At 55.0% G+C, this 15,402-nt stretch overlaps 5 protein-coding genes across 5 annotated transcripts; 3 read left to right on the top strand and 2 right to left on the bottom strand.

Moving 5' to 3' along the window:
• Positions 1–2,654: 2,654 nt before the first annotated feature.
• On the top strand, positions 2,655–3,872 carry CkaCkLH20_02630 (uncharacterized protein; the record flags this gene model as incomplete). The annotated part of the gene is made up of 2 exons (XM_038885349.1): positions 2,655–3,155; positions 3,222–3,872. 2 exons carry the CDS (start codon positions 2,655–2,657, stop codon positions 3,870–3,872), a joined length of 1,152 nt encoding a protein of 383 aa, XP_038749280.1.
• Positions 3,873–7,811: 3,939 nt separating this feature from the next.
• Positions 7,812–8,588, top strand: CkaCkLH20_02629 (uncharacterized protein; the record flags this gene model as incomplete). The annotated part of the gene is made up of 3 exons (XM_038885348.1): positions 7,812–8,004; positions 8,064–8,405; positions 8,461–8,588. 3 exons carry the CDS (start codon positions 7,812–7,814, stop codon positions 8,586–8,588), a joined length of 663 nt encoding a protein of 220 aa, XP_038749279.1.
• Positions 8,589–10,257: 1,669 nt separating this feature from the next.
• CkaCkLH20_02628 (5-azacytidine resistance protein azr1) lies at positions 10,258–11,346 on the bottom strand (the record flags this gene model as incomplete). Its single annotated transcript, XM_038885347.1, has 1 exon — positions 10,258–11,346. The coding sequence occupies one exon, from the start codon at positions 11,344–11,346 to the stop codon at positions 10,258–10,260; it is 1,089 nt and encodes a 362-aa protein (XP_038749278.1).
• Positions 11,347–12,215: 869 nt separating this feature from the next.
• CkaCkLH20_02627 (succinate dehydrogenase iron-sulfur protein) lies at positions 12,216–13,183 on the top strand (the record flags this gene model as incomplete). Its single annotated transcript, XM_038885346.1, has 3 exons — positions 12,216–12,576; positions 12,657–12,808; positions 12,863–13,183. The coding sequence occupies 3 exons, from the start codon at positions 12,216–12,218 to the stop codon at positions 13,181–13,183; spliced, it is 834 nt and encodes a 277-aa protein (XP_038749277.1).
• Positions 13,184–14,705: 1,522 nt separating this feature from the next.
• CkaCkLH20_02626 (uncharacterized protein) lies at positions 14,706–15,398 on the bottom strand (the record flags this gene model as incomplete). The annotated part of the gene is made up of 3 exons (XM_038885345.1): positions 14,706–14,889; positions 14,966–15,169; positions 15,235–15,398. 3 exons carry the CDS (start codon positions 15,396–15,398, stop codon positions 14,706–14,708), a joined length of 552 nt encoding a protein of 183 aa, XP_038749276.1.
• Positions 15,399–15,402: the final 4 nt, after the last annotated feature.

Below are 15,402 nucleotides of genomic sequence, written 5' to 3'. Positions count from 1 at the left end.
TTCAACCAAGGCTGGCAAAGTCCGAGAAGAGCCACTGACTTGTGCTCATCCTCAACCAACACCACAACCACACCACCTCACTAGGACAGCAATGCAGACAATCGACTAGCGCAATGGACTCTCGTCACTAAGCATATTAACTCATAGCCAAAAGAGACAACTCACATGCGACAAACCTGTGGAGTTGAGGCTATCCAATGGGTAAGGTCTCCTCAATTGAAGCTAAGTTGCGGGGTCCTTACAAGAAGCACCATTGTTGGTCAATTTACGACGGCCATCTATCAGTCTTGGCTGGTGGAACGGCAAAGCTGTGGCTGCACGTATCCAAAGAGCTTAGGAACAAGGCAGGCCCATGAGCTGAACCGACAGTATGGCTTGCTCGCAAGCCTGCTAGGCTTGTTGCGGTCAAGTCAGTCGCGATTAGCAAAGGGGCACCAGCGGGATATCGTCGTAAATCGTCCAACCACGACGAGTTCCAGGTCGAGGGTCTTTCGGAGCATGGACCCAAGTACGGTGAGTGGCGAATCACGATCCTCGCCGAGTCGGACAATGGAGATCTGGAGCCGAAGCAGGATCGTAGCAACTGCCGCAGACGAAGGACCCGCGAGCGGATCTGTTGACCGCACGAGTAGAGCCTCCATTGGAAGATACCCGGTCCTGCCCCGGCATCATAACGATATGGGACATAAGTTTAGAGCGATGCTTGTGCCAGCATAGGCTACAGCTGTCGGTGACCCAAGTGCCGGTGGAAACCTGCGGGATATTATGGTGTCCGGTTGCGCGAATCGGAGAGTAAAGGCATCATACAGACTTGGGCCCAGTGTCGATCGGCCGCGTGGACGAGATCCGTTGCGCCGCATTATTTTTGGCGGAGAGGCGGTCTTTTCCCGCGTTTGCTGACCACTGAGACACGAGATCTCGCGGGAAGCACGAAGCACAAGATGCACGAGATCCTCTGGTCCCAAGATGGGCAGGGTTGAGTGCGTGGATGGTGTCTGGCAGACAGCTGCAGCTGAACCGTGCGGCGACGACTTGCATGGCTGCCAAGGTCGCCATTCGCCGCCTCGGTATGGGATTTCGGTCACTTTGTAAATGAGCTGCACGAAAGACGCAGTCAGACACGCGGAGGGCATAGACTGGCTTGGATAAGGCAAGGCCTGACGTCTCAGCCTATCATGACTGCAGCTTCAACGCTGTTAGATCCGAACATAAGCACGAGGATCGGCCGAGGACTGAGAAGAGGCTTCGAGAGGCATCGACGGTAAGGTTGGAAAAAGAAAGACATTGTCTAAGGTAGAAAGAAGTTGCCTGAAAGCTGCGCTGCAGAACGCCTCATGGAAAAGCTCTTGTTCATTGGTTGGTTTGCGACGAGACCGCCGGTCGGTGTTGGCGTTGACGGAAGAACAAATAAAACTGATGAGGTACTTTTTAGCGAAGACAAGGGAAGTGCGGTCCTCCCTTCTCTGTTCCAACCAATCCAAACGTTGCTCTGACGCTTGTCCCGGGCTTATCCCGATTGCCCCATTGCCAACTCCCTTTTACCAACAGCACATTCGAAATTCCACGTTCGATAAGATGGAACAGTAGGCTCATCACGGCATACCGCCATAAGGCCTAGATCCGAGCTCGATACCTTATGTCGTCCAAGAAAGACCCGGTGTTGTCCAATTGGTAGTTGACCTCAACACGTCATCGCACAGGAACCAGCCCGAAGCAAGGCCAGCGCGGAAGACATCCTGTTTCGAAGTCGAACAATCAGTCTAGCAACTCTTTGACCTGAAGAATTGTTATAGAGCAGTAAGAGCTTAGTCTCAACTTTCAAGTTTCCGATCGAAACATTAATATTGCATTCTTCATGTGCCTGTTTCCATCCTTCCTTACCTCTTCACGAGCAACATGACGTGGGAAGCACCGCCTTCTGTCAGAACAAGAAACCTTGCTTTGCCGGTGAAGAGTACACCTTCGACTGACCACGAGCACACCAGGCCGACGCAGCTCGACGAAGCTGAAGTTTCTTCGTCGGCCGGCCCCACGATACATCCATCTCTTCCACTGCTCCCACACTGACCGGTTGGTTGGCATGGCGACGCCCTTGAAGGTGACCGTATGCAACGGCTGCTGCGACTTAGCCATAGGCTCGGTGGGATGGAAAGAGATATCAGGTGCGGGCTTCGAGCGGACGCCGGGGTGGAATGGCCTTCTTGCCAGCGGTAACAGTTTCATTGAAGATATCATGCTCGTACGAGCTAAAGCATAGGGGAGATATGAACCATCTTCGAAGCATAGAGACCAACAACTAGAAATTCATATATACCTAGCTTGGTGGTGTCTGATGACGTATCGCACGGTATCGTGTCGCTCTATATTTGGGCGTGATGGGAGCAGATTTGCCAAGACCAAGAGACCACTACATACAACTAATGTCCCAGAAAAAATACAAAATATTTTTCAATAGAGACATTATAATAACGGGCTACAATTACGGTTTAGATATGGCTTCGTGAGCTTTCCATTCAAGTGCGCACGCACCGCAAACAACCCCGCCCCCACATTTTGACAGGTCTCGTCACTAACCTGCGATCTTATCGTACCAAAATTTCATACAACCCCGCGGCGCATCCCACCATCCTTCCACCCAAAAGAAAAAAAAAGAGATGACCTCCTCATTTTCCTTCGGCTTCGGCGGCGATGACATAGAAGAGGACTCCGTACCGGCCTCCGCGCCCGCCGCCCCGGAGCCCGAGACGACCCCGGCAGCAGCGCACTCCGCGGCGGCCGCCAGCGCATCCGCCTTCCCCGTCCCGGGCAAACCACAACTCCCGCCCACCGGCCACGACCTGCGGCAGATGCTCGCCCAGCTGCCGTCCAAAGTCGCCTTCAGCACCCTGGACGTCGCCCTGGACGACGGAACTACTGTCGCGATCCCGCGGCGTGAGCTGTGGGACGTGCGGGTGCAGCTCATGGCCGAAGATGAGGCGGCCAGCGGTGGGGGAGGAAGCGGCGGCGAGGCGGAGGGACTCGGTAGCCACGATGTCAAGACGGGCGTCTATGAGGGCGGGTTCAAGAGTTGGGAGAGCAGCGTCGATCTTGTCAAGGTGCTGGCTAGCGGAAAGTACCTGGATGCGCTGAAGCAGCGGCCGCTCCGTGTCGTCGAGGTAGGAATCTAGGTTTTGGCAGCTGGTGTGCCGTTGGTGGCGATGAAGTGGCTAACACGGGCGCAGCTTGGATGCGGCACGGCGCTGCCATCTCTCGCGATTCTGCTGTGGACGATGAGGGAGCCTGAGGCGAGGTCGCCGCTCTTGCTTACCCTGGCCGATTACAACCCGACGGTGTTGCAGCTGGTCACGCTGCCCAACTTCATCCTTGCGTGGGCTCTGGAACGGAAAGATCAGAACCCAGTGTTGCAAGAGGCGTTTGCGCTCGAAGACGAGCTGGAACTCACGCCCGAGGTGGTACAGCAGTTCCAGGACTTCCTTACGTCTTCTCAAATCTCTCTCAACTTCATTTCTGGCGGTTGGTCCGAAGAACTGGTCGACTTGCTGTACCAGAGCCAGTCCGAGCTGGACAACATCAGCGCCAACAACTTCGATACCCTGCTCCTTGGGGCCGAGACCATCTACTCCCCGTTCGCCCTGGAGGCATTTAACGAGATGGTGTTTGCTATTCTTAGCAAAGAGAAGAGAGAGCGCGGCGGCGACTGCCAGTCACAGGCGCTAGTCGGGGCGAAGAGGTTGTACTTCGGCGTTGGGGGCTCGCTCGACGACTTCGTCGACAAGGCCAGAGGGAAGGGTGCGACAGTGACTCAAATCGCGGAGGAGACGGAGGGTGTCAGACGGGGAGTTGTTCGTTGCACACTGAGTTCTTCCGGTTAATAGACCTCGTTCCAGTCCATGCTGTCGGATGACGCCTCTGTTTACGGTGTTTGTTTGCCACTGCCGCTCGGTGTCTCGAGGGACGAATGCCTTGGCGCTACGGCGTGGTTTTGGGAGACGACAAGCCGTGGCCTGACCTCCAACAGACATTCTAGGGAGAGGTACGAAAGCGTCGCAGAGCGAAATGTTGGCGTCGACAGGGTTCTGGACACTGCATGAGTCTTTAGGAGCTTACCTGTGCTGTGTCTCCTGTCAGTCTTGGGCTTGATGGCATGAACCAAGACCTGTCGATGAATGCTGAGCACGTGAAACGTCAACTCTGACTGATGAGCGCGGTTGAGGCGTTGCAGAATCCTCATTTACCCCGATTTCCCTTTCCCGCGTGCTGCAGCCACGGCAAAGTACCGCATCGCATCGCCAGTTCCAGTGCCGGAATTCCTGTTTGTGGCATCGGATCGCGGCCTTTTACGTCACCCAAGTGTGATTCGGGGAAATGTCCATTCCATCAGGGTGTTATGTTGAAACGCTTCGTGCGACTCAATCCATCCAGCCAAGGGCAGCTTACCACGGGATGTCGTTGGCGTGAATGATTGAACTTTGAACAGGTGCATGATAGTGAGGCAGCACAAAGGGCCAAGCCTGTCACGGAGACACCGCTCTCAGCTTGAAACTTAACTGAAGTCGAATACATTGACTCCCTCGGCTGGTTTCTAAGTCCGACAATTCTCCCCGGCGATTCCCGCGGTGTTGCATTTCGTAATAAACAAGGTCTTTATTGACCGATATCATCGAGTCGTTCGGACGGCACTCGAGCCATGAGATGGCAGGCCGGATGACACAGGCTTTCCGTTGTCGGCCACGGGGCCCTTTCAGATGGATGTCGATGTTCACCAGGACCAGGACCAGATGGAGATCAGACGCATGTACCCAGGGGGGAACAGTAGGGGACTGTGGGTGAGCCGGGAGCTGTTAGTGTCCGAGTCCGTCGATTGGAGCTCAGGTACAAGGTCCATGGCGCAAAATGCAGGTACCGTGCAAGCCGTGAAATAGCGCGCATGCTGGGGAGATTTGGCCAATGTTGGTCTCCACAATGCGTCTCCACGGGGCGCATTGAAATTGGTGTTGTTCTTCCAGATAATTATTGGATGCTTCAGACTGCAATTGGGCGGTCTCGATGCCGTCTATCCCATCGCAAAATCTGTAAAAGAACCCCGTTCGCGGAAGGGAGCGAGATTGCTGCTCTTGCGCGATGTGATGTTGGTGGACAGATATAGACACGCAGCCAATATGCGCATGTGCCGCGCAGCGGGAACGATAGTTCCACGGAGAGAGGGGCCGCTCGTGGAATGGACGGCACGTCAAGCGGGTGCAGGGACTGGACTGCAGGTGAAGAGCAAAATCTTCTCCCTTCGGTTGATCCTCATCAGGCGACGTCTGCCAGGCTCAGGAAGGGAAGCGGAGGCCGCAGGTTGTCACCGTCATGATCGGTGGGAGAGAGTCCCGTTCCAGACTGATGTGCGCGCAGAGTATCGTTGATGGCCGTCGGCCGAGCAGTCTACCTCTCGCAGGTGCGTCAGCTCATTTGTCGAGAGCTAGCATGGAGAAAAGGAACTTGTATTTGCAGCTGACCTCTGTTGTCTCATGCGTACCGTCAGTGCTTCCTCGGACAGAAACAAGCAGCCGGGGTCTCGATGAATGGCGCTATCCGTAGACCTCGACAGCGAGAAACACAGAAGGCTGGGTGACGACGTAAGTGTCGCCGCCGCGTAGCCGCAGACTGGGCCACAATGCCTTTCCGAAGTGTAATTGAGCCCTCCGTCGGCCTTTCTGATGGATGCTTGGAAATACCGACTCAATAGTAGGCGTCGTCACCTCAGTTGGCGTGGTGGGGGAACCTTGAGCTGTCAATAGCAGCCCGCATCAACGATCGGATTAACGACGACTCGTTACTGGTCGGCGGCAAGTAGAGTTTTTGCCTCAAAAGATTCAACACGAGATGGAAAGGAGGGTGGAGGGATGAACGCTGTTGGCTGCACACGCAACAACTGGCTGAGCTGGCTGGGCGTCAGCAGCAATAGCAGCAGGCTGAGGATGCCAATAAGCTCACATTCCCATGGACCGCTGGCGCACAGCGAGTCGCGACATCTTTCGGGCGAGAGATGTGGCATTCGGCGCTGAAAATGAGTCCCATCTCCCTTGCTGCGCCTCAAAAGACCCAGATCGACAGGAAACCCCTCCCCCCCAGGCTCCCACCGTCATCGGGCCAGAACGAGCAAAGCGGGTAAAAAGGACATGGGCGAGAGTCAGGGACTGGCGCAAATCAGGGAAACCGGGGTGTCGAGTTCTTGGGGCCACGCTGGATCAGTTCCAGAGGGTTCCAGCAGGTGTCATTTGCAGTGGACTGAGACGAGATGGGCATTGAATTGTGCCATCGCGAGTGCTAGGCGGTTTGGTGTGGATGGCCGCGGTGGTGGTCGCGGTGGTGAAGGATCATGGAAGAGCCAAGTCAAGGTTCAGGCTTCTTGCCCCAACCACAAGCTGGAAGGGGTTCTTCCATGGACCCCAGCTCGAGAAAGCCAATGGGGGCGTTCGGGCGACTCCGGGGCACATGGAAAGCAACCAAAAGAGGGGGACGCCGTTGGACTCTGGAGGTCGTTGGAAAAGACTGGAGGTTCCTTCCGGGCTGGGCTTACTTTTAGCGCGCAATTGCAACTCGCTATCGGGCGACGGCTCGTACCCAAAGTAAACCGCAGAGGGCTTTTTGTTTCTATCCCAGCTGACGCCTCTTCAAACAAGCTCAGCCAAGGTAGTCAGGCCTAGATGACAAGCTGCAACAGCTGCAACCTTTCCAGGCCAGAAAAGCGTCGAAAGCTGTCCAGATGCAAAGAAAGAACCTAAAAAAGCCGACCAGAAAGACGCACCACAGAAACCTGAAGCTTGGTGCTCGTTAGCGCGTGGACTTGCGGTTCGCCATGTTCCTCTCTGCGACAGGGACCCCTTCCCAAAATTTATCTGCCCCAGTCCAGATTGGGTTAGCCCCTAGCCCCTGTTGCCGGGGTTGCTGGGTACCCACCCAAAGGCCCCAAGGTCGTTGTTGCTGCTCTCTCATTTGCGACGAACTTGGCTGCGCCAGACTGGACGCCTACCACCAGCACACACGCATACGAGCAATAGCTCGCGCGCCAGGTGGGAGGCCGTGGCGGTGATGCCCGCGCCGTGGTTTACAACCAAAAGTGGCTGGAAGGAGCGCTCTCCGCGCAGCGCGGTTACTGTGTTAGCTATTGTTGTGATTCCATCATCGTCCAGAAAACGCCCCAACGACGACGAAGGAAGCTGCGACTGTGCTTTTGTCTCGCCTCCCGTCCTTCCGTTACTAAACTCAGGTGCGCTCGTCTATTTTGGCCTTGATGATCCTCCATTCCATCTTCCCTCTCAGCTCAGACCTCACTCAACACACAAACAAATCTGTCCGTACACACACAAACACCCGGACTTTTCATCACCACCTCACACCACTCACCACACACCATACCGAATACCACACCACACCACACCCCCGGAACACAAATTGCTATTTCCTGGTACCGCCGAGTAATTAGGAAAAGCTCCGTCAGATACCACCATCGCAGGTACCGCTACTGATGTAAGTCGCATGCCTTCGCCAGAACCCACACACCCCCCCTTCCATGCTCTACCCCTGATGCTTCCTTCGCCTAATTTCGCCTTCGACACGGGGAAGCCTTTTTCTACTCCTGGGCCCCCCCTCAGACTCTTGCTCGATTCCTCTCTTGTCTCCCCACGAGCCTTCCCGACATTCGTTGTTGACCTTTTTTTTGCGACTTTACAGTAGTACGATACCTAATACCCAACCAGCTTTACACTCGTTCGCCAACTCGCTACCTTAATCTTCCCAAAAAAAACAACCCAAAAACCGTCACAATGAAGACCTTCACCACTGCTCTCGTCGCCAGCTTCGCTGCCCTCGCCCAGGCCGTCAAGCTCACCAACAGTGACTTCTCCGTCACCGCCGGCCAGCCTTTCACCATCACCTGGTCCGATGCTACGGGCCCCGTCACCCTGACCCTCAAGAACGGTGCCAGCACCGACCTCAAGACCGTTGCCGCTATCACCTGTGAGTTTATTGCTCCTGTATGGCTTGCATTCAGAGCAACACACTGACATGAGCCCCAGCCGGTGCTACTGGTACTTCATTCACCTGGACTCCCTCGGCCAGCCTTCCCTCCGACACCTACGCCATTGAGATCTCCGATGGCACTGAGACCAACTACTCCGGCCAGTTCCCCGTTGTCGGTGCTTCCGGCTCCGCCACCGCCACCGCCTCCGGCTCTGCCAGCGCTACCGCCTCGGCCACTGCCTCCGCTTCTGCCTCCGCCTCTGCCTCTGCTTCTGCTACGGCCACTCTGACCATCACCTCCTCCGCTTCTGAGACTGCCTCTGAGACCGCTGCCACCGCTTCTTCTGCTGCCAACTCTACCATCGCCTCTACTGTCTCCACTAGCACCCGCAGCACCCGTATGTCTTCTTCTCACTACAAACCATCGTGATCATATTGCTAACAAGTGCTCAGGTGTCTCTTCTTCCACCTCCGGCTCCACCACTGCTCCCACCACCGTCCCCGGCTCTGACGCCGGCCGTATTGGCTCCCCCATTGCCCTCATCGGCCTTGCCGTTGCCGCTATGCTGTACATCCAGTAAGCGTATTCGTTACGTGGACATGAAGGGATTTCACGAGTCCCTTGACTGGTATATGATGGGATAAAAAAGGGTTTAATATATGGTAATGCGATCCAGGAACAACAGGATGAGGCGTTGCATTTGGAGCCTAGCTAGAGTAGCAAGGCTCCATCTTTGAAGGGGATGATCACGGCGGATGGCGTACCACTTCAGTGTATTGTATTCAACTGGGTCTGTACACACGCATAGTCAATTATAGCAATCAGATGCATTCAATGCCTCTTACCTTTTGTCTCCCATCCGCACGGGACCTGTTGATCGGTCGCCTGCTCGTCCGTGACCATCTGACGTCCCGATTGTACCACCGCGGGCCCCTCATTTTCCTCCGTGCTTTCGTTGCCTATCTTGGCTGCATGCATGGCATGACCGTTCGTCCTCGGTGACGTGACATGCTGTCCAATGTTCACCGTGCGACACTGCATGCGACCGCTCGGGAGGCAGCATGCAGGTCAATCTGGGGCGCATCCCGCGTCTGTGTCTGGTTCCGAGAAAACAAAGGCCCTCTCCGCGAGTTCGATCGAATAGACCCAAGATCTTCACCAGTCGTTGCATCAGGTCCCTCAAAAAAATGGCATTTTCTCCAGAAAATAAGGACGCAGAAGGCCGATCGATTGAAACAGAGCCTTGGTCACCACCTTGTTCTCCACGTTCAGCGTCAGCGCCTCTCCACATGGAGCCCAGCCGATCTGCAGTCCCTGGTGCCCCCGCGGTTGAAACAGGAGGGAAGGAAGGGAAGCCAGACAGCCAACGATTGTGTAGTCTAATCGGTGGAGCAAGAACGAGGCTGTGTGAGGAGGAACTCACACTGAAGACGTCCAACGCGTAAGAAGACTCTGAGGAAATGAAGACAGGGCTTGCATGTGGTGATGTTGTAGTGCGCGAACATGGCCTTTTTTTTTTTAAAGAAGAAGAAAAGCCTTCTCGTGAAGACAACTCGAGATCCGCCTGGGGCGTATGTTTGTACGTAAAATCCAGATGATGGTGATTGTTGTGGCGTGAGAGAAGTGCAGTACAGAGATGCTGGGAGGTAGAGGAGCGAGGCGATGCCGATGGCCGGCGAGAAGAATGGGCGATGGGCAAAAACGGCTTTAGAAATGCAGACTCTGGCTGCCCGCCCAGTAAACGAAAGAACATGGAAGGTGTTGAGGATGATGCAATGATGGCGACGATCAGGACTTCTAACGCATATTGAACTATATCGTGCCTTGCTTCCACAGCCAAAAGTGTGAGGAAAACCTGAGGAGATGGTAGAAAACAGCTTTACGTATGCTTGTTTTACATGACATCCGGCTGGGGGAAAGGGATCGAGAGGCATATAAACAGAACATATGCAGGACGCATGGTCAATGATATTGCTGTGCAAACATGATCGTAGGAGGGCCTCATAAAACACAACAGTTGTCATAGTAAAGTCTAAAACGTCAATAATAAGGGTCGTAACGTGTTTGAAAAAGACCAGTCATTACGTGACAGTGCCCGAAGAGCAGCTCTGATGTAGATGCAGCGGCGGCGCTTCCTTTTCGTAATCTATGTATGGAATAAGAACAGACAAAACAACCCTGGAGGCCACCCGGTGGTATAACGTGCTTTTTTGGATAATAATACAGTTTCGGAAGGTGTTGTGATCGCCTCAAAGACGGCTCTTGGACAGAGCCTTGGAGTCATCCGACGCGATGAGGACGACGACGCATATGTCGTCGATCTTGCCGCCGTGCCAGTTCTCCTGGGGGTAGTACTTCTGCACGCCCTTGGCAAAGGGACCGTCCACCTTCCGATTGAGACTGGCAGACTTGGCGGCTGCAGTGATCTCGGCCGCCAATACACTCTGAAGCGTCAAGAACTTGGACGGCGGACGCTCCGTGGCATCCTCTGAAGGTTTCGTAAACGGCTTGAGGTTGTCGACGATGCGGATCCCGTTCTTGCTGTTGAACCAGGCGCCCGTCGATGTCATGACGTGGCTAACGATTCGGAGGATGTCCTGGTTGAAGAGGTTGTCCCACACGCCATCCGTGGCGAAGACGATGATGTCGCCATGTCGAAGGTTGTGCTGGGTGACGTCGGCGTCGGCGGGAAAATCGCAAAGGTTGGCGCCGCCGAAGGCCGCCATGCGGGCGGCAACGGCGGGAGGGACGATGGAGAGTTGGTAAGGTGTGTTGAATGCGTGCGTCTGGGGTTCAGAGTAGGTGTGTACGGCGTTCAGGCGGAGCTGGATGAAGCCCGAGTCGCCCAAGTTCGCGACGTCGAGATTTCCGTCTGGCGAGGCTACGGCAACACAGGCGGTGCTTCCTCCGGCAGCGACGGTTTCGTCCTCGCATATCGCTTGGTATCCGGTCTGCATCAGAGCCTGTGCTCTCAGGGTCTCCTTATCGCTTGTGCCCTTCGTCGTAGGGTCATTCTTTGCTGAGCCGTGACTGTAGGCTGTTGAGGCCATGTAGTCGCAGAACCCATGGGAGAAGTCGGCGGGATCGACTCCGGAGTCAACCCAACCACCAACCCCATCGGCCACGCCCAGGGCTACTGCGCCGGATTCGCCTACTCTACTGACGAAGAAGGCATCGTGTCCGCTGTCTGGCCTTGATTTCTTGTTGCTGCGAGTCTGCTGGATGCGGTTGTAGGGGTTGAAGTGGAAGATGTGTGTGGAGGGGTCGTATGGGCGGTCCTTTCCGGTAAAGGAAGCTGCGATGTGGTACGAGAGCTTTGCTGACGTGTCAGAGCTCATACTTCTCGTCGTCGAAATGGTGCGCCGGGATAGTGGCGATGGAGGGGTCCGTTGATGACGGGGAATGTATCTCGGATACGATGAGAAGACTGCACACAATTAGCATCCCATCAATGCGTCATAGGCTTTGCAAAAGAAGTACGGTACCCTTGGTGATGGGCCTAGAAGTAGGAAGAAAAACCAGAGGCTGGCGCAAAGCTATCACCGCTGAGGCCATTGCTTCCAATGTGCAGCAACGTGTAGTGTTTCCTGAAGATGCGGTGCTTCCGCAGTCCGCATGTTAACTGTCCCCGAGTCAAGTTAGACTGTGGCAGAAAACCGCATGGCAACACTACGCCGCCGGGTTGTTGGAAAGATCGAAGCAACGGAGCTTCCTCGACGCGCAAAAGCACAAGAGATTAGACTGTCGACGCGTAAAACTGCGGCAGCGAAGGGATGCGACGTTCGGATTTGATGTCATTTGGCAAAAGACGACCCCCAGAAATCGACAGGGATCGCATCTCCGCCGTATTCCCGCCATCGATCACGTGCATGCTAAGAGGTTCCGGAGTGCCGACTCGTGGAGTTGTCCTCCCGACCTGTGGGCGTGCTGTGGAGCTTTGGGCTTATGAACAGCCTTTCTCTGATTGGCCGGGCTCAACAGATATCCGCGGCAATGTCTGTCGCTCGGAACCAGCAGCCAAATCTTCGATGATGCTTTGCTTTGCCTGAACGCCACTCCTAGGATAACCTCAAAGGGAACCAGTTGTCTCCTCCCATACTCCACCCCGCCGACTACCTGGCATCGCTGCTCCTCCTTCAGGTTCATTTTACAAGCAGTTTTCTGTTCCAAACTACGTGATCAATCGCACCCGAAATCAACCGCCGAAATGGCAGCTCTCCGCTCTTCCTCCCGAGTCCTTGGAACGGCCACCAAGGCCGCCTTCCGCCCTGCCGTCACGATCCCTCGCCGTGGCCTGGCCACCCCTAGCGACAGGGTGCCCGCGACCAAGGAGCCCAAGATGAAGAAGTTCACCATTTACCGCTGGAACCCAGACACGCCGACCGAGAAGCCTCGCATGCAGGAGTACACTTTGGACCTCAACAAGACCGGACCCATGATGCTGGATGCCCTCATTCGCATTAAGAACGAGCTGGACCCTACCCTCACCTTCCGCAGGAGTTGCAGAGAGGGTATCTGCGGTAGCTGTGCCATGAACATCAACGGACAGAACACCCTGGCCTGCCTTTGTACGTTCCCCGCGGGATTTGCGTCGAGCAGCTGTCGCACGCGATGCGGATGACGGAGAGCACAGCTAACAATACTGTAGGCCGTATTCCCACCGAGAGCGCGTCGGACGTCAAGGTCTACCCTCTGCCTCACACCTACGTCGTCAAGGACCTCGTCCCCGACTTGACCCAGTTCTACAAGCAATACCGCTCAATTAAGCCCTACCTGCAGAGAGATACTCCTGCCCCTGACGTACGCCCAATCACCATCCCACACTTCGCAGCAGTAGAAACTAATTCTCCGTAGGGCAAGGAGTACCGCCAGAGTGTCGCCGACCGAAAGAAGCTGAGCGGTCTCTACGAGTGCATTCTCTGCGCCTGCTGTTCGACTTCCTGCCCCTCGTACTGGTGGAACTCTGAGGAGTACCTCGGACCTGCCATCCTCCTCCAATCCTACCGCTGGCTGGCCGACTCCCGTGACGAGCGCAAGGCCGAGCGCAAGGCCGCCCTCGACAACTCCATGAGCTTGTACCGTTGCCACACCATTCTCAACTGCACACGTGCCTGCCCCAAGGGTCTCAACCCCGGCAAGGCCATTGCCGAGATCAAGAAGCAGATGGCTTTCTAAGAAGCGAGCGAGATATTTCTACGGGTTGGAGTCATAATCTTGGGCGGCGCGATATTGGCTGTATACTAGGTAGTGTGTACTTTATGAGCATGGCTGGAGTTTGATCTCCCTGGACACACTAAAAGGGGTCTCTGAATTCAGGCTTTCTTTTGTTTCCGTTATTCACTGCGGCTACTGATGAGAGATCACCTGTGTGCGGACGTGCTACCAATACAAGGAACGGTGATGGACCCCAGAATGTTGCAACGGGCTCAGGGAGGGGGCAAAAGAGAGGCAGACGCAACAAAGGAGGTTGCCACTTTAGAGACGGTCGCGAAACGGCGGCTTCATGATAGATACCTAGGGTAACCCTAAATTATTTTCAATTCTTCAACGCTGCAGCGAGTGTGCAGGCACGTGCTTCAGTTTCGCAACGAATCGCGACTACGCGTTGACATTTTTAATTAAACCTTGGACTAGTAACGTGATGTATTCGACTTTTGGTTGCGTTAAGGCCTCGAGGTTCAGAGTAGCTTGCAGCGTGGCAACGCGAATGATCACTCGCGATAGCGAAATTGTGGTCGTGAAGTCATAGACTTTGGTCCTCTGTATCTAATGGACCCGCACCTCGGCAATGCGACTCGGGAAGCACCGCACGGCCAGCACGCAATACGACGAGCTCTGCCAGAAGCAATTGAAAGCAATTGACAGACCAAAATGGAAGAGAACGATGCTGAGACGGCTTGGGCGCAATTGAAGCAAAGCTTGAGTTATCCCAATCGCTGTGTAAGGCACGTTTGTATGGGAAGTCCCCTCTTGCGGATAAATATATTTCTTCAACGCTGCTGATCAGTGAGGGCTAAGCTTTCGTCCGGTCGTAGTGATGATACCCCGGATTTCGGAATTTGACGGGGCATGTGAACTGTGGCGGTGCTCTGTGGCGTGGAACGAACTCTGGAGTTATCGATACGGGGAGGTCGTATCCAATTAGCTTCTACGTGATTGGCCCGTGTGCGACATATTCCTTTCTTCGCGAACTGCTCGAGGCATTCCCTAGAAACCTTCTCACGCCTGGTCGTTGACATCGACTGGAGGCAGCATTTCGTTCTGGAAACCGATTTCAATCGACAGTTCGCGTGCAATTCGAGTCTTTGACGGCTCTACTTCTTGGTCATGCGACTTTCTAGTTGGAACATCTACGTTCTAGATGAAGAGACTAGAGATATCCTCAAGTCAATACATGGCTAAACGAGCACTTCAATAACGCAACGAGCCCCAGCGTCACGAAGGATCAGGAAATGAAAACCACGAAGCTCAACCCCAGAAACCGAACGCACCTGGTGGGAGGCTCGGAATGGGTAGAAGCCAGAGTTCCAAAGAAAATCGTATTTGACGAGACGTACACGATAGCAAATCAACTTCAAAGACGTGTCATTATCAACTGACTACCAGAATAAATCATCTTCTTCCAACACCTTCCCTTCTGATGTTCTTGTTTTTTCTTTTTCATATTGTCTTCTCAATCCTGCGTTCGCGGCCTGGCCTAAGCGGGAAAGTACGGCAACGAATAAGTCTGCTCCGGCTCCGGCTCGGCGGTCATGAATGGGAGCGAGTAAGTCTGCTCGGCCTCGGAGGTGATGTACGGCAGCGAGTACGTCTGGTCGGCGGCGGTGCTCGAGCAGGGAGGCGCGGTGTAAGAGGGCCAAGGTCGGCAGTCGGCGTGGCATCTTTTGAAGTCAGAAGGAACGAACCATTTCTCCGGCCGGGCGTGTGTATATTTTCTGGAAAAGGGAAAGAACTTACCCGCCGTACCACTGACCGCACTCGTTGACATAGTCGATGCAGATGGTGCGCGTGTTGCAGTTGTCGGTGCTAGACGGCTTGGGCGGCGAGACGGGCCTGGGAGAGGGCTTTCCGGGCATCTTGGTTATGGACTTGGTGGGCTTTGTAGGCTTGGGGCAGGGTGGCTGCGTGGGGCTGAGAGATGGCCGACAAGCGTCGTAGCAGCTGGGACTTGGTATTAGCCAGATTGCCCAAGGGTTTGCGAGACGGGACAAGATGAGCGGACTTACCCTCCCCAGCGTACACTGGGACAAGCAGTGTTGATGCCGTCGATGCAGATGGTCGCCGGGCAGTTGAGAGGGGGCACGGCGGCTCGACCTTGTTGGATCTGCGGAGCGGCAGCGACGAAGGCGGCCACGCTCAGGGCTGCTGCCAGAAGTTGAGTCGAATGCATCGTG

The sequence above is a fragment of the Colletotrichum karsti genome, assembly GCF_011947395.1.
Source record: "Colletotrichum karsti strain CkLH20 chromosome Unknown Scaffold6, whole genome shotgun sequence".
NCBI classification, from domain to species: domain Eukaryota; kingdom Fungi; phylum Ascomycota; class Sordariomycetes; order Glomerellales; family Glomerellaceae; genus Colletotrichum; species Colletotrichum karsti.
This window is presented reverse-complemented; position numbering and strand designations above follow the sequence as displayed.